Source organism: Hypanus sabinus, chromosome 31 (genome assembly GCF_030144855.1).
Source record: "Hypanus sabinus isolate sHypSab1 chromosome 31, sHypSab1.hap1, whole genome shotgun sequence".
Classification (NCBI taxonomy): domain Eukaryota; kingdom Metazoa; phylum Chordata; class Chondrichthyes; order Myliobatiformes; family Dasyatidae; genus Hypanus; species Hypanus sabinus.
In genome coordinates this window covers 24,371,026-24,391,558 of record NC_082736.1, presented here as the reverse complement: position 1 = coordinate 24,391,558, position 20,533 = coordinate 24,371,026, and the positions used below count along the sequence as shown (strand labels likewise).

General features: G+C 52.0%; 1 protein-coding gene across 4 annotated transcripts in view; it reads left to right on the top strand.

The window, feature by feature from the left end:
• mus81 (MUS81 structure-specific endonuclease subunit) overlaps window positions 1–20,533 on the top strand; it is a 61,022-nt gene that overhangs the window by 11,450 nt on the left and 29,039 nt on the right. For 3 of the 4 annotated variants that reach the window (XR_009508814.1, XM_059955194.1, XM_059955191.1), the window contains exons 3-8: window positions 1,488–1,621; window positions 6,451–6,616; window positions 7,766–7,864; window positions 8,975–9,055; window positions 10,364–10,452; window positions 19,390–19,554. Coding sequence is in view for 3 of the 4 variants with exons in the window: in XM_059955194.1 (XP_059811177.1) it covers window positions 1,488–1,621; window positions 6,451–6,616; window positions 7,766–7,864; window positions 8,975–9,055; window positions 10,364–10,452; window positions 19,390–19,554 (734 nt within the window). In the remaining variant the exon portion in view is untranslated. Of the gene's footprint in view, window positions 1–1,486; window positions 1,622–4,031; window positions 4,312–6,446; window positions 6,617–7,765; window positions 7,865–8,974; window positions 9,056–10,363; window positions 10,453–19,389; window positions 19,555–20,533 lie in introns of those variants that run through there. The other variant, XM_059955193.1, reaches the window with a different exon arrangement.

Sequence of the window (20,533 nt, the reverse complement as noted above, 5' to 3'; positions counted from 1 at the left end):
TGGTTTAGACTGGTTGGGGTATTTAAGGGTGTTGGGGAGATTTGGTTTAGACTGGGTGAGGTGTTTAAGGGTGTTGGGGAGATTTGGTTTAGACTGGGTGGGGTATTTAAGGGTTCTGGTGTTTGGTTTAGACTGGGTGAGGTATTTAAGGGTTCTGGTGTTTGGTTTAGACTGGGTGGGGTATTTAAGGGTGTTGGGGAGATTTGGTTTAGACTGGGTGAGGTGTTCAAGGATTCTGGTGTTTGGTTTAGACTGGGTGGGGTATTTAAGGGTGTTGGGGAGATTTGGTTTAGACTTGGTGGGGTATTTAAGGGTGTTGTGGAGATTTGGTTCAGACTGGGTGAGGTGTTCAAGGGTTCTGGTGTTTGGTTTAGACTGGGTGAGGTGTTTAAGGGTTCTGGTGTTTGGTTCAGACTGGGTGAGGTGTTTAAGGGTTCTGGTGTTTGGTTTAGACTGGGTGGGGTATTTAAGGGTGTTGGGGAGATTTGGTTTAGACTGGGTGAGGTGTTTAAGGGTTCTGGTGTTTGGTTTAGACTGGGTGAGGTGTTTAAGGGTTCTGGTTTGGTTTAGACTGGGTGGGGTATTTATGGGTGTTGGGGAGATTTGGTTTAGACTGGGTGAGGTGTTCAAGGGCTCTGGTGTTTGATTTAGACTGGGTGGATATTTTTGGTTGTGGAGGTGTTTTGTTGAGGCTGGTGTGGGGATATTTGATTTCGACTGGGGGTATTTACAGTTGTGATGGGGGTTTTGTTTGGATTGGTGTATTATTTACGGGTCCGAGGGTTTGGTTTGGGGAATAGTGAATATTGTTTAAAGGTGTGGGTGTTTGGTTTGGGAATAGTGAACTGTGTTTAAGGGTGTGGGATTTTGGTTTGGGGAATAGTGAATATTGTGTAAGGGTTTGGGGGTTTGGTTTGAGAATAGTGTACAGTGTTTAAGGGTGTGGGGTTTGGTTTGGGTATAGTGAGCAGTGTTCAAGGGTTTGGGGCTTTGGTTTGGGTATAGTGAACGGTGTTTAAGGGTTTGGGGTTTGGTTTGGGAATAGTGTACAGTGTTTAAGGGTTTGGGGCTTTCGTTTGTGTATAGTGAACAGTGTTTAAGGGTGTGGGGTTTGGTTTGGAAAATAGTGAACGGTGTTTAAGGGCATCTGTTATTTGAGCATGTGGGGTGTTCAGTTTGGAATTAGTGGGTTTGAGAGGATATGGGGGGGGATGTGTACTTTTAAACAACGTAGAGGTTCCGCATGTGCCATTGTGTGCAACGAGCTCTCTCTGTGCTGAGACAGTGCAAGCTGAGATTGTGTTGCGTCTGTGCCTGGCTCCACCTGATGTGACTCGGGAAGAGCTCGCCAGCAGCCGCACCATTTGGAGCGCGTACAAATGAAGATCCCGGGTGCACTCTCCCACCTTGTGTTCTCAGTCAGCTGTGGGCACGGGCCATCTGTCTGTCTCGTGCTGATCGGTCGTTTGTGCTTATCTGCAACTCAGGCCATCCGCTCGCTGACCATGTATCCATTGCCACTGCGGAACGGGAGGGAGGCGAGAATTCTCTACGGCTTTGGCGACGGGATTTGTAATCGCCTGGATGAGAAACTGGCCGAATACTATGCGGAGCATGGTAGGTATATCGAAACCATTGTCACCTCCTCAAATATTCTCAGCCCATAAGCCCCGACCTACCGCGCGTATTTGTACAGATGCACCGCAGAAAGCACCCTATCAGGATGCAGCACTGCTTGGTACATCTCGTCCACCCAATTTTATTTCAGAGGTTCATTTTCTTATCAAAGTGTGTACGCAGAATACAACTCCGAGAACCACCTTCTCCAGATAGTCATGAAATACGGAAAAACCATGGAAGTTGTTGAGGCACCCCCCCCCCCCCCCGTCACAAAAGGGAAAAGAAAGAGAACTCGCAAAAACCCCAAACCGCCCAACCTCTCCCTCACAATAAAACTAATAGATCGCCCACCTGGACACAGCAGCCAGAACATCAAACCTCTAGCCCCCAGGCTCCTCCGTTACTTTTACAGGTTTCCCCCGCAATCCAAAGATAGAGCGTTCCTATGGGACTGTTTGTAAGCCGAAATGTCGTAAAGTGAAGAAGCAATTACCGTTAATTTATATGGGAAAAATATTTGAGTGTTCCCAGACCCAAAAAAATAACCTACCAAATCAAAGCAAATACACATAAAACCTAAAATAACATGAACATACAGTAAAAGCAGGAATTATATGATAAATGCACAGCCTATATAAAGTAGAAATATTGTATGTATGGTGTAGATTCACTTATCAAAATCGGGACGACAGCAAGCCCAAAGTCGATTTGGAGAAAAAAAATCAGCACGTACACGCATGCACAAACAACTGCCCGCACAAGGCTTCACGGTCATTGTAGTCTTTCTCGGGGTAAACACACGTATAAAGCAGGTGTCTTTTTTTCTTAAAAGCGAAAACAGGTACTAATGTAGGTCTTTCGTGACAGTGAGTTGTCGTAAAGTGAACGTTCGAAAAACGGGGGGACGCCTGTACTTGTATTTGGAATCTGCTGTGGTGTGTTGGCACGACATGGAATAAAAAACCTAAAGCATTAAAATTCTAAGAGCTTTGCTGGCTGGAGTCAGGGCTTTCTGCTTTGACTCACGATAGGGTCACCCCTGCCAAACAGGTCAAAGGGTAGAGGCCAGACTAGGAGTGGTCCACCGGTCCTCCGGGCTCAGGGCTGACAACCCAGACTGGTAAAATAAAATTGTTGTTACGGACACAGCAGAAAAATGCCCTAAATGCCAGCGAGCAACAGCCATTTCATGATGATTAAAGTTATAATGTAGAAAGAATTTATAGGTTAAAGTACAGGTATGGAATAAAGTTTGCATAAGAACATAAATATTATTTTGTAATGTTAGCAGCATTATAAATGTTTACTGAAGTAATAGATAGAGGGGCTGGTGAGGGGAGCTAGTTAGAATGGCTGATCAGATTATCTGCCTGGGAGGAAGAAGCTTTTAAGAGAAACCGCAAAGAGTTGTGGACGCAGCTCGTCACATCCTAAAACCCAGACCCCCTTCCACGGACTCTGTCTGCACTTCTCGCTGACTGGGTAAAGCAGCCAGCCTAATCAGAAACCCTCCCACCCACCCTGCACGTTCTCACTTCGCCCCACTCTAAGGTACAAAAGCCTGAAAGCGTGTACCACCAGCTCAAAAACAACTTCTACCCCACGGTTATCAAATTATTGAATGGTTTCCTTGTCCAATAAAATGAACTCTTAACCTCACAATCTATCTCATTCTGACCCTTATTGTGTGCCCTTCCTGCACCTTCTCTGTAACTGTAACACATAAATCTGCTTGTTTTCCCTTCTACTATCTGAATTTAATGAAAAGATCTGTGTGGGCAGCCACTGTACCCTGATACAGGTGACGAATATAAACTTATTTATAATTTACAATGCCATGCCGACTGTTCCTAATCAGGACAGTCCTTTTCCAAATCTGTGTCAGTCTAGTCCCTAAGAATATCCTCCAACAACCTCCCTGCCACTGTCGGTCCCTCGTCTGGTTGGACTGCCCACCAACTGTTTCAAGAAGGCCTCTTGGATGCACCAAGGAAATGCTATCCCATCTGAGCCTCTTGTACGAAGGAAGTCGCAGCCAAAATTGGGCAAGTTAATGTCGCCCAATGCGACAATCCTGATGATCTTCCATAATTGGCCCGTGTAGCTGTTCCTTTACCTCCTGGTGGCTCCTGTCTGATCAGCAAAGGGGAGTGTTAGGGTTTTTGGGGTTAGTAAATATCACAAGTAACCTCAGTTACCAATCTTCAAATCTGAATATGGACTATAGATTAAATTTAAAATGCAGCTCTGAACAACGAGTTCCTAAGAGCTGTGAATCACAGTTAATGCTGATTAAAATGCATTTAAGTATATGCAGCGTGGGTGTGAAACGGGAGGGGTGAAAGGTATGTGTAGTTCAAAGAAAGCATTGTGGATGCATTGTAAATATGGAATTGTCCTTTGATCTTTAGCACGTAAAGTGTCGTGTAGCGTTGGGCTGAGCAGGCCTCTTCCTCCGAAAGGGTCTCAATATGATGCCTGCGATGTCTCATTTTGTCGAATAAAGAGCTTGCCTCATATCTACCAGCTAAGTCTCTCAGCTAAGACTTTGTGTGCGTAACGACAGGAAGGGAGGCAAAGAGGGCAGGGTTGTGTGCTGGAGCATGTGCTTTCCTATGAGATATGGGACGTTTGCCTTCATGGGTGCGTGTAAGCTCAGGAATACAAGATGGACTGGTGTCAGACCCAGAGGTGAGAACTAGGTCCTGTTGAAAATAGAAAGATTAGCGCTGTTTTTAAGATGAGCTTTACTTTTCACAATGTACATCGAAACATAAAAATGGACGACAGACAGTCTGAGTACGTGCTGGGGGCAGCCCGCAACTGTCGCCATGCTTCCAGTGCCAACATAGCGCACCCACAACTCTCTATCCCTAACCTGCAGGTCTTTGGCTTGTGGGGGGAAATCAGAGGGAACACGGGTGGAGAAGGGTTTCACAGACGGTGGTGGGAATTGAACCTGGGTTGCTGGCTCCACAATAGCCGTCACGCTTAGTGTGCTGTTGATGAGGTCAGCAGGGGCACATCTGTAGGTCCGCAGTTGACCTGGGCACCCCCGTGAGCGGGTAGAGTCGCCATCTCTCGGCACCAGAGGCCCCAGGTTCGATCCTGCCCTCCAGTGCTGTCTGTGTGGAGTGTGCCGGTTCTCCCCTGTGACCATGTGAGTACCCATGGGTTCTCTTCGGTTTTCTCCCACATCCCTGAATCACTGAGAGCTTCATCAATTAGTTAGCCGGAGAACCGTAGAACCTGGGTGAAGATTGGGGAAACGGGTACTCGATGGTCGGTGTTGAAGGGCTGGTTTCTGTGTTGAAGGACTCTGTAAGGGTCGACTTTGGAAAAAGAGATGATCCAACCATTCCAACATGCAGCTGGTGTCCGTGGTCACTGTCCCCTTCTTCAGCCCCTTACTCCCAGCTTCTGTCTTCATTTCCCCCTCCTACCACCTTCCCTCACCTAGCACTCCCTCTAGCCCCCTTCCTTTCCACTTTCCGGTGAAGGGTCTCGGTGCTGCTTGACCTGCTGAGTTCCTCCACTACTTTGTGGATGTATCCATTACACCCCAGGATTTGGGGGTGACACCTCCCGTTGCTGTCTCACGTCCTCAGTGACCTGGATTCAATCCCAGCCTCTGGCACGTGGGTTTCCATCATCCAGTCATAGAGACACTTAGAGACAGGTCGTTCAGCCCACTGAATCCGTGGTGACCGTCAGCCACCGCCTACCCCCGGATACTATTCCGGGCCCACAGACTGGTAGGGAGGGAGGGGCAATTAACCCGCCAAAGCCCACCCCCCACATCAGAGCGCCAGAGGTCGGGTTCGAATCTCCTGGCCTCCAGAGGCTACGATACAGCTGCTCTGGATGTTTCCTCCACCTCCCAAAGGTAACTGGCCGCTGTAAACCGGGACAGCACGGTCAGCACAATGCTTCACGGTACCAGTGACCCGGGTTCAATTCCCGCTGCTGCCTGTACGTTCAAACCTGTGACCCCCTACAGGTGCTCGAGTTTCCTCCCAAGGTCCAACGATGTACCGGTTGGTAGGTTAATAGGTCATTGCAAGTTGTCCTGTGATCTCGGTTAGGGCTAAAACAGAGATGTGAGTGGCACAGCTTGAAGGGCAGGAAGGGCCTATTGTGCACTGTATCTCCATACAGCCTGGCTCCAGAGTTGTCACAGAGGCTGCCAACATCAAACTGCCTTAGGGACCCCGGCTCCGGATTTACTCCCGAGGCCTTTCCGATGGAGCAGAGGTTTAATATCATAGTTTTCCTTCTCCTAGGCGGGCTGTTGTCCGAGGCTGATGAGCCCCGCCTGCCCAAAGCAACTGGTTTCGAGGGCCTTTCCCCCTTCTCTTGTCAGTAGAAACAGTTCCACCAGGCCTAGTAGCCAAGCCACATGTGAAGGCCAAGAGTTGGACTTGGTTGTCAGAGGCTGTTAGAGTTGCACGCCATTTGGAGCACTTTATAGGTAGTGGGAGCTTATCCCCACTGCCACCCCCTTAGGAACGTGACAATTGAATACACCTCTATCAACTCCCCTCTCACCCTCCCTCGCTCCAAAGAGAAAAGCCCTGGCTCACTCAGCCCTTCCTCGTAAGAAATGCTCTCTGATCCAGGCAGCTTCCTGTTAAATCTCCTCTACACCCTCTCTAAAGCTTCCACATCCTTCCTATAATGATGGGACCAGAACTGAGCACAATACTCCGTGCGGTCCAGCCAGGGTTTTATTGAGCTGCAACTTTGAAAGGAAATCTGGAAATTATTTAACGTGTACGCAGAGACTAAGAGGTGAGATGAGTCTATTCTGGTCTGCTTGGTTCCAGGTAGAGACGTCCCCATCCATTACGCCTGCGCCCCAGTTCCCATGAACGCAGCGTGGGCTCAGAGGAAGAGGACACCGAGCACTGGGTCGCCCACGAAGGCGGCAGGCTGCTGGGCAGCGGAGAGCGTGTCTGAGGAGGAGGACCCGGTGGAGCAGAGACCTTCCCCTTCAGTGAGTTCGTGGGCTGGCCTGGCCATAGGGGCGCTCGGCGGCAACACCGGAGTAGGCATGTTCTCTTGCTCGGGGGGTTTGCACAACTGTCGGGTGTTATAATGGTTGGGTGACTGATACAGCTGGAACAGTACACTCTAATTTCTGGAGAGACATCAGCAAGCCAGGCAGCGTCGACAGAGTGTCATCACTCGGTCTCATTGACTATATCTGGTGTTTCCACTGGGGCGTCGTCTCCATCACGGGGACCCGATGTAGACTGGGGGACTGTTTGGTCAAGCACCTTCACTCCGTCCGGTGGAAGAGACTCGATCTCCTGCCGTTCCCACTCCCCCCCACCCCCATATCACTTTGGCTTCCCATTCCCATTCTGTCGCGTCTGACCTCGGCCATAGTGAGGCCAAACTCAGGTTGGAGGATTCCGCCTGAGTAGCCCCCAGCGTGACACATGAATGTAGATTTCTCTAACTTTTCAGTAATTTTTCCATTCCCCATTCTAGCTCTTCTCCCACCCCTTCTCCTCAGCTGCCCATCGCCTCCCTCCCTTGGTCCTCTCTCCTATCAGATTCCTCCTTCTTCCACCAATCACCTCCCAGCTTCTCACTCCCCTCCCCCCCCCCCCACCTGCCAGCTGGTACTCCTTCCCCTGCCCCCAGCGTCTTATCCCGTCTTCAGCCCCCTTCCTTTCCAGTCCTGTTGAAGGGGCTTGGCTCAGGACATCACCTGCTCATACCCCTCCATAGCAGTTCACTGCGTTCCTCCAGAATTTTATGTGCCTATGTAGCGATGCAGTGCGGACCTCCGAGCCACTCCACCCTATCGATCCCTGACAAACCCGATTAACCCTAACCTAATCACGGGGCAATTTACCCTTCCGGGTCCTCCTTGCACTGTGGGAGGAGAATGGAGGACGTGGAGAAAGACCGCACATTCCCCCCCGGGGAGGACTCCTTAGACTCTACGGTGCCTGAATTGAACCCTGAGTTCCAGAACGCGCCCCCTCACCCATTTTGCCCATTTTGTGTGTGTCGCTCAAGATTTCCAGCTTCTGCGAGATCTCTTGTGTTTCCGATGCAGCGGGACCGAGCAGTTGGGGAGGGAGCCACTCGGTACTGTACGCTAACCCTCACCTGTCCTCTGCCCTTGCAGAAAAGGAGGCGCCTGGAGAACCGCGAGGAGCAAGATTACAAGCCGCAGAAGCGCTCGGGAGGGTATGCACTCCTTCTGACCTTCTACAGAGAGGCCAAGGCAAGTGAGGAGGCCCGCATGCGCGGCGTCGCTGGCGCAGGTTTATAAAACCACGAGGGGTGAAACCAGATCAGGTGGGGAGTCACCAAAATGAGGGAGTCCAAAACTGTAGGGCAGAGATTGAAAAGGGCAACTTTCCCACACGTGCTGGGTGGTGGGTACGTGGAACGAGTTGCCAGAAGGTTGCTGAAGAAGACACTCAGACAGGGACCTGGACAAAAAAGATTTAGACCAGGGCTTCCCGATCTGGGGGTCCACGGACTCTTTGCTTAACGGTATTGGTCCGTGGCATAAAACTGGTCAGGAATCCCTGGTTTAGAGGGATCTGGGCCAAAAGCAAGCACGTGAGACCAGTTCAGTTAGGCACCTTGGTCAGCATGGGTGGATGGGCCGAGTGGCCTGTATAGGTTCTGTGTAATGGTAAAGCACCACAGTGGTTGGAGTAAGGGAAGCGGCACGCAAAATGCTGGAGGAATTCAGCAGGTCAGGCAGCATCCGTGAATGGGGATAAACAGTCGATGTTTCAGGATGGGGAAGGAGGCAGAAGCTAAAATAAGAAGGTGGGGGGGGGGGGTTTAGTACAAGCTGGCAGGTGGTAGGTGTGACCAGGTGGGGCAGAGGAGATGACGTGAGAAGCTGGGAGCTGATTGGTGGAAAGGGTAAAGGGCTGAAGAAAAAGGCATCTGATTGGAGAGGAGAGTGGAGCATGGGAGAAAGGGAAGGCGGAGGGGCACCAGAGGGAGGTGAGGGCATGAGAAAGGGAAAGAGGGGAGCCAGAATGAGGGTTGGAAAAAGAGACGGGGAGGAGGGAGAAATTACAGGAAGTTAGGGAAACCGATGTTCATGCCGTCGGGTTGGAGACTACCCTGATGGAGTGGGATGTTGGTCCTCATCTTGGTGCAGTAGAGGAGGTGTGAGAGGCTGGAGAGTTTTCCAGTGAAAGATGTGATGGTGAGGAAGGACGTGTGGGTGGAATGGAACCACTGGCATTTAGTAGAGGGGACAAATGGCCTGACTGCATGGCAAGCATGTTGTTTCTGTGCTGTGTAGCTGTGTGACCTGTCTGAATCTGCCTGACCACGAGCTCTCTCTCTGTCCTGATCGGTGCAGAAGCCAGGTTATCGAGGTTTCATGACGAAGGGAGAACTGCAGAGGAAAGCCCAGCCCCTGTGCAGGATATCCTTCACTCACGTGAGTTGTGCCGAGCCCCCCTCCCCAGCATTACCGCAGCACCTCCCACTCACACCCCTCCTGCCAGCCCTCAACTCGTTCCCAGAATCGGAGTTGCTGACGTTTGGCATGAAAGGCATTAAGAAAGAATGCCAAGTTACAATGAAAGCTCAAGCAGTGCAACAGCGGAATAGCGAGGTCATGTTCACAGGTGCGTGGACCATTCAGAACTCTGATGGCGGACAGGACGAAGCTGTTCCTAAAATATTGAGTCAGGCTCCCATACCTCCTCCCCGATGGTAGCATTGAGAAGAGGGCATGACCCGGGTGTTGGGGGTCGTTCAGGAGACACCGTCCCTTGAAGGTGTCCTCGATGGTGGGTAGGGGTGAGCTTGTGATGGAGCTGGCTGTTTCTGCAACCCCCGCAGCCCCCTTGCGCTTCTGTGCATTGGAGCTGCCACGCCAGGCAGTGATGCAGCCAGTCAGGACGCCCTCCACGGTGCTCCTGTAGAAATTCACAGGCGCCTGTGCAGAACGGTGCACCCTTTTGCAAATGGTTCCGCATTTGCAGATTGTGCAGAAACGGTGAGGCAGTGCTCGTGGGTCCTGGGGCCATAGAAAAATCTGACGGCGGAGGGGGGCAGAAGCTGTTCCTAAAACGTCGTGTGTGGGTCTTCACGCTCTGATTCCGGTTTATGTACCAGGCGTGCACTAACGTACGGTGGAATGCGCTGTTTGCGCTAACGACCAAAACGACCTAAGGATGGGCTGGGGGGCAGCCCACAAGTATCGCCAACATAGCAAAGCCTCTTTCCTGATTTTATTTTGCGATACAGCGCGGAATAGGCCCTCCCAGGGATCCTCCGATTCAATCCTAGCCTAATCACGGGGCAATTTACAATGACCAATTAGCCTACCCGGCAGGCCTTTGCACCTTGGGAGAAAATCGGAGGGAAAACCCATGCGTTCCACGGGGTGGGTTGTTCGGACTCCTTACAGAGGTCATCGTGCTGACCTGTGTCCTGGGTGCTGAGGTGAGACGCCCAGACACACAGAGGGATGTTTACACCCACTCGCAAGTCCCTAACTCCCCACCCGAGACTGACACGGCCAGTCCCTCGCTCGCACTGATCCTGAGTTTAACTACTCTTTCGTCAGTTCTGTCTGTGCCGTGCTTGTAAGCTGACGCAGGGGGCCACGGAGGAAGCTCCAGGACTGGTGGACAGGCATTGACGCGGACAGTCCCTCGCTCGCACTGATCCTGAGTTTAACTACTCTTTCGTCAGTTCTGTCTGTGCCGTGCTTGTAAGCTGTTTTTTTTTTAAACAGTTTAAAGCAAGCTACCGGTACAACGCATGGTCGTCAATCAGCGCCCTAATCCAGAAGGACCTCGTGATAAAGACCGGGTTCCCCGCCAGGTAGGACAAGGTGTCGGGCAGTGATCATTCCTCTTTGATTCTGCTCCATGATGTTCTGACCTCTGGACCCATCAGTTTTTTAATACTCCTCGTGCTTGTGGTCTGATTCTCTTTCTCACTTCGACAGTGCTGTAAGGTTTCCCGGCCCCGGCCCCAGCTCCTTTGGTGACCCTGCTTCCTCTCCCTTCCGGAACAACTCTTCCGTTTCTTCCCTCTCCTCCACATCTTTTTCCAAGTGTCCTCTGATTCTGTTCCCTCCTCTCCCTGTCACCTTCTACCCGATCCGTCTCGCTCTCTTCCCCCCATGATGCCTCACTTACCTCCCTCAACCCTCCCCACTCTCCCAGACATTTCACTCCAAGCCCTTGGCCCTCTCCCTCTTCCCTTCCCACCTGCCACTTCGCCTCCCCACCTCCATGTACCCTGCTCCCTCTCCTTTCAATATACCCCTGCTCCCACCCCATTCCACTTCTTCTCCCCTCCCCTTCTCCCTCATCCCCTTCTCCCTCATCCCCTCCTCCCTCCTCCTCCCTTCCTCCCCTTCTTCGTCCTCCCCTTCCACACACCCCTTCTCCCCACCTCTCTCCACTCCCTCTCCTTCTCACCCCTTCCACCCTTCTCCCCTGCTCCCTTTCTCCCCCTCCCCTTCAACTCTCCTCCCCTCCCCTTATTCCCATTCCCCTTTCACCTGCTCCCTCCCCTCATCCCCTCCTGTCTTCCCCTCCCCTCTCCCTCCTCCCCCTCACCCTCCACTTCACCCTCCCTTTCACCCTCCCTCACTCCCCCTTCACTTCCCTTCCCTCCTAACCCATCCCCCTCCAACGTTTCCCCCTCCATCCCTCCCTTCCCCCGCTCAACCCTTCTCTCATCCCCTTTTCTTCCGTCACTCTCCCTTCCTCTCCTCCCACTTCCCCCTCCATTCCTCTCCATCCCCTTCCACCCTCCCCTTTCCCCTTCAACCTCTCTCATCCCTCCCTCCCCCTCCCCCTCTCCTCTTTCATCTCCCCCTCTCCTCTTCCACCTCCCCCTCCCCTTCGCCCTCCTCATTCCCCCTTCACTTGCCTCCAACCCTCCCCCTCCTAACCCAACCCCCTTCCCACCTCCACCTCACTCCAACCCCTCCCCTTCCTCCCTTCCCACTTCCCCTCCCCTCCACACCCCTACCCTCTCCACACCCCTTCCCCCTCCACTTCTCTCCATCCCCCTCCCACCCTCACCCTTTCCCCTCTCAACCTCTCATCCCCTCCCCCTTCCTCCCTCCTCCTCCTCCCCTCCCCTCTTCGCTTCCACCTCCCCCTCCAATTCACCCTCCCTCATTCCCCCTTCACGTGCCTCCAAATTTCCCCCTCTTAACCCATCCCCCCAACCCTTACCCTTCCTCCTCTACCACTTACCCCCCTCAACACCCCTACCCTCTCCACATCCCCCTCCACTCCTCCATCCCCCCTTCCACCCTCCCCTTCCCCCTCTCAACCTCTCTCATCCCCTTCCTCCCCTCCTCCCTCTTCCTCCTCCTCCCCTCCCCCTTGCTCTCTTCTTCCACCTCAGCCTCCCTCATTCCCCCTTCACTTGCCTCCAACACTCCCCTCTTAACCCACCTCTACCTCCCTCCAACCCCTCCCGTTCCACCTCCCTCCCCTCCACACACCTCTCTCTCATCCCTTCTTTATCCCCTCCCCTCCCCTTCCTCCCTCTTCCCTACTACCCCACCCCCACCCATCACCTTCCCCTTCTACCCCACCATTTCCCCTCCTCCACCCTCCCACATTTGCCCTTCACTTGCCAACCCTGCCCTCCTAATCCATCACCCCTCACACCACCTCCCTCCAACCCCTCCCATTTCCCCCTTCCTCCCCTCCCACTTCCCTTTCCCCATCCCCCTCTTCTCCCCCTCCTCCCCCTCGCTCTTCCTCCACCTCCCCCTCCACCCTCCCTCATTCCCCCTTCACTTGCCTCCAACCCTCCCCCTTCCACCTCCCTCCAACCCCCCTTCCTCCCCACCACCATCCCCTCCCCTCCCCTTTCCCCTGCTCAACTCCTCTCTCATCCCCTTACTCTCCCCTTTCCCTGTCCACCTCCCCCTCACCTCCCCTTCGCCCTCCCTCATTCCCCCTTCACTTGCCAACAACACTCCCCTCCTAACCCACCTCTACCTCCCTCCAACCCCTCCCGTTCCACCTCCCTCCCCTCCCAGGTCTCCATCCCCCTCCCCTCCACACACCTCTCTCTCTCATTCCCTCCCCTCCCGCTTCCTCCCTCCCCTTCCTCCCTCTCCCCATTCCCCCGCCCCCCACCCCCCCACCCATCACCTTCCCCTTCTTCTACCCCACCCTTCACCCTCCCACATTTGCCCTTCTCCAACCCTCCCCTCCTAATCCATCACCCCTCACACCATCTCCCTCCAACCCCTCCCATTTCCCCCTTCCTCCCCTCCCACTTCCCTTTCCCCATCCCCCCTCTTCTCCCCCTCCCATCCCCCTCTTCTCCCCTCCTCTTCCCCCTCTCACCCCTCCCCTTCCCCTGCTGCCCCACCTCCCCCTCACCCCAACCCCCTCTCCCCATCCCCTTTCTCTCTCCACTTCCCCTTCCATCTTTCCGCCTACCCCCATTACCTCCTCTGCTTGCCCCCTCCTCAGCCCCCACTTATGTGTACCCAACCCACTGATTGGCAGAAATACCCACTCAAACGTTGGCAGGCTCCCAGCCCCATGTCAGCTTTGTCAGTGTGTTTAATAATCCCTCTGTTAAATGCTTTGGAAATGTAAGTGTGTTAAATATTGGACTGGACCAGGCCCTTCAGCCCACAATGTCTGTGCTAACCATAAACTGCAGGTCTCCTTGTCCATGCTCTATGCCTTTCTGTCCCCTGCCTGTTCGTGTCTCTGTCTAAAAGCCTCTTAGACATTCCTCTCATGTCTGCTTCCACTCTGTGGTAGCACTTCCCAGCCGCCAGACTCTGCACAAGGACCTCCCGCTCTGTGTAAACGTAGCAATTGACTCGTACGGTGCCTGCCCTTTCGCGGTAGATATTTTTTGGCCCTGGGAGAAAGGTAGTGGCTGCCTGCCTTCTCTGCTCGCTCCTCTCGTAATCTCACAAAGGTCCCCTCGGCCTCAGATCTCCAGAGGAACCAACTCGTTTGAAAATCAGTTTATTATCACTGACATATGTTGTGAAATGTGTTGTTTGGTGGCAGCAGCACTGTGTAAAACATAAAATATACCAAAGACACTATAAGAAACATATAAGATCATTAATGCAAAAAATAGTGACCACTCAGAAATCAGATCTTGAATCGCTGAGTGTGTGTCTTCAGGCTCCTGTACCTCCTCCCTGATGGTAGCAATGAGAAGAGGGCATGTCCTGGGTGAGGGGGGTCCTTAATGATGGGCGCCGCCTTTTTGAGGCATCGCCTCTTGAAGATATCCTGGATGCTTGGCAGGCTAGTGCCCGCCATGGAGCTGGCTGAGTTTACAGCCGTCTGCAGCTTTTCCCGATCCTGCGCAGTGGCCCCTCCGCTCCAGACGCTGATGCGACCGGAGGCTCAGTTTAACGTTGGAGAATGCTTTCAAGAAGGAGCTAGATAGGTATCTTATGGATAGGGGAATCAAGGGATATGGGGACAAGGTGGGAACCGGGTATTGATAGTGAATGATCAGCCATGATCTCAGAATGGCGGTGCAGGCTCGAAGGGCCGAATGGTCTACTTCTGCACATATTGTCTATAATGTGTACGGTACACAGCCTGAAGCTCTTACTCCTCACGAACATCCACGAAACAAGAAACCCCCCCCCCCATAGAATGAATGATAGAAACAGCGAAGACCCCCACTCCTCCTTCCTTTGCACAAGCAGCAACAAAAGCATCGACTCCCCCCCCAGCAGAAAGAGACCCCAATCCAGCTTTAGTCGGTAATGCTGGCCACAGTCTACCTGTAGAAATCTGCTGGAGTTTTTAACGACATATCAAACCTCCTCAAACTCCTAATGAACCTTTCCTTGTGGCACATATTCCCACAAATCGACAGCTCCCTGGTAAATCTCTTCTGCGCCCTGTCTCAAAGCCTCCACATCCTTCCTGTAATGGGAAACCAGAACTACGTACGAACATGCTGGGTTAGTGTTAAAAATCACGTTTATTTCGTTACTTTATGCTGTAATGATTGCCTCCGTGAGGCTGTGGGGCTGGGATGTTCCATCGATAATCGTCTAGCTGGATTCTGTAATTCCACAGGAAGGGTGAAGGGGTCACGTTTCTGTTCCCTGCATGGACCAGGACTGTTGTGTCAGTTCTTATACACCCAGTGGCCACTTTATAAGGTGCAGGAGGGGAGCCTGGCGTGATCTTCTGCTGCTGTAGCCCATCCCCTTCGAGGCCTGGTGTGTGGTGCGTTCACTCGAGTTACCGTCACCTTCCTGTCAGCTTGAACCAGTCATTCTTCCCTGACCTCTCCCATTAACAGGGCGTTTTTCACCCACAGAACTGCCGCTTTTTATTTCTCGCACCATTTTGTTGTGATGCTTTTTGTTTCTCGCACCATTCCCTGTAAAACTCCAGAGACTGTTGTGCACGAAAATCCCGGGCGATCCGCAGTTTCTGAGATACTCAAACCACCTTGTCTGGTAGCGACAATCGTTCCACCGTCAAAGTCAGTCAGGTCACATTTCTTCCCCCATTCTGACGTTTGATCTGAACAACAACTGACCCTCTTGAACTGGCCTGCGTGGTTTTATGCTTTGAATTTCTGCCACGTGGTTGGGTGTTTGGATGTTTTCATTAACAAGGCGGGTGAGCTTAATAAACTGGCCACGGAGCCCGTGCCTGTCAGTGCGCTGGGCCTCTTTGATAATCCGTCACGGGTTCCTGCCGTCGGCCTGCTCCTTGGGCGACCCCGCGTTTCCACGGTAACTGTCTGAGAATGTGTAATCAGGAACGGAGCCCAAGAAGAATAAACGGACCTTTTTTAACTCCCTGAAGCCTGACCACGTGGGTAGCTGGCAGGGGCGAGGTGAGGGTGGGAGCCATTTCCCTCACTGGAGGTGCATTGCATTTGGGGGGGTGCTCGCCCACCCTGCTCAGACATCAGCGCAGAGTTAGGCCATTTGGCCCATCGAGTCTGTTCCCTCTCAACCCCATTCTCCTACCATCTCCTCCAACCTTTGATGCCTTCGATTCCTATTCTAAAGGAATGTCCTCCTATACTGAGTCAGATCCTAGACTCCATCATTATAAGAAACATCCTCTCCACACCTACGATAGGTTTCAATGAGATTCCACCCTTGTTTTTGTAAACCCCAGCATGTACAGGCCCAGAGCCATCAAATGCTCCTCCTGCATTAACCCTTTCACCCCCGGGAGCATTCTCGCGAACCTCCTCTGGGCCCTCTCCAATGCCAGCACGTCCTTTCTTACATAAAAGCCCCCAAACTGCTCCCCTGTCCGTGCCATATCCAGCTCAGGGTCCTGCCCTCTGCCACGGTCTCTCTAGAGTTTGCAAGCCCTGCCCCATGTTGTGACCGGGTGGGTTTCCTCCCACGTCCCTGTTTTCAAACCCTCGATTCCTCCTTCCCCCAGCCTCTGCAGCACCCTGACCTGTTCCGATTCCAGCCGTCTGAGCGTGTGTGATTTTATTTACTTGGTTACCTGGGCCTTGAGACACAGAATTGGGCCCTTTGGCCCATCGAACCTGTTCTGCCATTTGATTCGGGATGATTATTTTTCAACCCCAATCTTGCACCTTCTCCTTGTAACCCTTAACCTCCTTACTAAATCAAAAAAGATCAAAGTTCAAAGTAAGTTTATTATCAAAGTGCATTGAGGTCACCATATACAACCTCGAGATTAATTTTAATATAGAAACATAAAAACCTACGGCACAATACAGGCCCTTCGGCCCACAAAGCTGTGCCGAACATGTCCTCACCTTAGAAATTACCTAGGCTTTACCCACAGCCCCCTTTTTTCCTAAACTCCGGGTAGCCATCCAAGAGTCTAAAAACTAAATTAGCGAAGTAACAAAATCAGTCAAACTAACGCATCCAAGCAAAGTTAGCATTCCAATAGCGTAACTAAGCGGTCAAACTAAATTAGCGGTCAACAAAAAAACTCACCCCGTGGCTTACTGGGCTCAATTGAACTAAGTGTGAAGATGCAACACAGTCGTTCGCTTCCACCACGTCCCAACAGATTGCCAGAATAAACCCCCCACAGTAAACAATTCAGACAGTATATGGCTCCTACACCATTTCTAAAGGGGTGTCCTTTTATTCTGAGGCTATGCTTTCAGATCCTAGACTCTCCTACTGATGGAAATATCCCCTCCACATCCACACTATCCAGGCCGTTTAGACCTCGAGAACAGGAGTACCCCCACTCCCACTCTCTGCCCCTGTGTCCCATTGCCCTGCGGAGAGCGACGGGTGGCATTTCCTCCCGCAAACCAGGCGGATTGACAGGAATGTTACCGGGAGTGGAAGGCCGGAGAGACTTTTTTCCCCAGAGCAAAGGAGGCTGAGGGTGACCTGATAGAGGTTTATAAAATTGTGAGGTGGGTGGCCTTGATCTTTCTCCCCAGGGCAGGGGAGACTAAATTGTCACGTGTTCTGTGCTACGTTGAGAAACTTTTAGTTGCGTGCCACCCAACCAAACCATTCCATATAGACATTGAGGTACCAGAAAGATTTGAGATTGTTTCAGCACTCAAGTATAGGGGAGAACAAAATGATTGTTACTCCAGATCCGATTCGGCATAAAAAAACACAAAGAAACAATAAACACAAAAACAATGGAATAAAACAGAATAAAAACAGAGTGTGGCTGTAGATACTGTACATAAGATTAGCTCCTACAATCAGCCTATGTGTAGCTACGTCTTTAGCTCTGGATAAAGTGGCACCAGTGTCTGTACACACAGCGACTCTGACAGGAAATTACAAAGTGCTAAGGTCACTCTCGGCAAGAGAAGTTCTTCTAGGTGGGCAGCAGGGCCTGTGAAAATGCCATAGGGTAGACGTACGAGGTCATGGTCATAAAACACTGCAAAGCAGGCCCTTCGGCCCATCTAGTCCATACCGAACCATTAATCTGCCTAGTCTCATCGCCCTCCAACCCCTCCCATCCGCGTACCCCTCCATTAACTCATAGATGTTGAAATCCTCCACTTGTCCTGGCAGCTCGTTCTACCCTCAGAGTGAAGTAGTTCCTCTGAACATTTCACCTTTCACCCTTAACCCATGACCTCACCCAACCTCAGTGAGGAAAAGAAAGCCTAACTTTAACATAACATCCCATCTCCTGTACCCGATACATTGATTTATGGCCAATGTGCCAGTAGTCTTCTCTACGACCCTATCTGCCTGTGATCAGAGCCCCACTCCTCACTCTGAAAGACCTACCCTGGTTGGCCCCCCCTGAAGCGCAACAATTCACGCTTGTCTGCATTAAATTCCATCCGCCATATTTCAGCTCCATTTTTCCAGCTGGTCCAGATCCCTCTGCGAGCTCTGATCGTCTTCCTCGCTGTCCACCACACCCCCGATCTCAGTGGCATGCGCTAAATTTGCCGATCCAGTTAACCACATTATCATCCAGACCGTTGACAAACAACAACAGACCCACTGTGGCACACCGCTAGTCACGAGTCTGTCATCTCTCTCAAATTTGCGAAATGCAGACTGTTGGGTGCTCGAGAATATAATCCCATCGTTCCTTTTTTATTCCTCAATCCTACCCTGGATAGGGTGGTGAAGAAAGCTTTTGGTATGCTGGCCTTTATAAATCAGAGCATTGAGTATAGGAGTCGGGATGTAATGTTAAAATTGTACAAGGCATTGGTGAGGCCGAATTTGGAGTATTGTGGACAGTTCTGGTCACTGAATTATAGGAAAGATGTCAACAAAATAGAGAGAGTACAGAGAAGATTTACTAGAATGTTACCTGGGTTTCAGCACCTAAGTTACGGAGAAAGGTTGAACTAGTTAGGTCTTTATTCTTTTGGAGTGTTGAAAGTTGAGGGGAGACTTGATAGAGGTATTTAAAATTATGAGGGGGATAGACAGAGTTGACGTGGATAGGCTTTTTCCATTGAGAGTAGGGGAGATTCAAACAAGAGGACATGAGTTGAGAGTTGGGGACAAAAGTTTATGGGTAACACGAGGGGGAATTTCTTTACTCAGAGAGTGGTAGCTGTGTGGAATGAGCTTCCAGTAGAAGTGGTAGAGGCAGGTTTGATATTGTCATTTAAAGTAAAATTGGATAGGTATATGGACAGGAAAGGAATGGAGGGTTATGGGCTGAGTGCGGGTCAGTGGGACTAGGCGAGAGTAAGCGTTCGGCACGGGCTAGAAGGGCCAAGATGGCCTGTTTCCATGCTGTAATTGTTATATGGTTACCCATAAGGCCTCCTTAGACGAGCTCGCCAGTCTGTCCTGACTGAGCACTGCCGTGACATTTTCCATGACTAGTAACGCCACCTCTCTCCCGTTAACCCTTTCCACTCTGTCGCATCTAAAGCACCCGAATCCCAGAATATTGAGCTGTCAGCCCTGCCCCTCCTGCAACAGAGTCTCACGAGGGGTTTTTGCACACAGATGATGGTGTGTATACAGGACGATTTAAATCAGAACATGCACACAAAATGCTGGAGGAACTCAGCAAGTCAGGATCGATGAAGGGTCTCGGCCCAAAGCATCAACTGTTCACTCTTTTTCATAGGTACTGCCTGGCCTGCTGAGTTCCTCCAGCATTTATGTGTGTGTGTGTGCGCTACTCTGGCTTTGCAACACCTGCAGTTAGAAAAACATTTGGTCGGGTATAGAAATGGGAACGTTTTAGAGGGAAATAGGCCGATAAGACCAGAGAGCAAGGTTGGCTTGAGGGAGTGGAACTGAAGGGCCTAGCTCCATGACTAAGTGACTTTCCTTCCACCCGGCTCTCTCAGATTCACCCTGACCGAGAAAGGCCTGAAGCTGGGCGAGAAGCTGAACGCAGAGCACTTGGAGGAGGAGCGCCTGGAGGAGGCGCGGGGACGGGCGGCCGGAACGGCGCAGCCTGCCGCCGCCGGGGAACGAGAAGAGGCCCAGCCCCCAGCGACCCCAGCAGCCGAGTAAGCACCAACGACCGTCCCCGGGTGATACTGTCCGTGAGTGCTATGTGATGGATGTTACAGCGAAAGAGAAGCGTAATCAACTTCTCAACCGGCTCGTGTTAGCCGCTGGGCAGCTTCCAGTGTGGGAGCAACGAACCAGGCTCGCCGAGGTGCACAGAAAGAGAGGGGTATTCTGCAGGTAGAAGACCCGGTCGACTCACCACATGATCGACTGGGCACATTCTTGCAGTCACTCCAGCGCAGTTCGTATTCTTTTCATTTCCCCTATCCTGGTTGTCTCCTCCCACCAAGTTCAGTTAGCGCGGTAGCGAAATGCTGTTACAGAGCCAGCGGCCCGCGTTCAATCTCCACCGCCACCTGTAAGGAGTTTGCACATTCTCCCCGCGACCACGTGGGTTTCCTCTGGGTGCTCCGGTGTCCTCCCACAGTCCACACACGTGCGGTTTAGGGCTGGTAGCTTGCGGGCATGCTGTGATGGCGCCCGGAAGTGTAGCGGTCAGCACAAACGCCTCGCAGTGCCAACCATCACCGATCGGGGTTCGATGCCCGCCGCCATTCTGTCCAGAGTCTGCACGTTCTACCCACGGCTGAGTGGGCTCCCTCCGGCATCCCAAAGGCGTACCAGTTAGTAGGTTAATTGATCAACACACACAAAGTGCTGGAGGAACTCAGCAGGCCAGGAAGAAAGTGCAGTCGACGTTTCGGGTCGGGCTGGAGAAAAGAAAGCTGAGGAGTGTGGTTAAAGGGTGGGGAAAGGGGAGAGAGTAATGTCAGGTGAGAGGTGAAACCTGGAGGGGGAGGGATGAAGCAAAGAGCTGGGAAGTTGATTGGTGAAAGAGACAGAAGGCCATGGAAGAAAGAAGGGGGTGAGGAGCACCAGAGGGAGGCGATGGGCAGGCAAGGAGAGAGGGAAAAGGGGATGGGGAATGGTGAAGGGCATTTATGTGAAGTTTGAGAAATCAATGGAGGCTAGCCA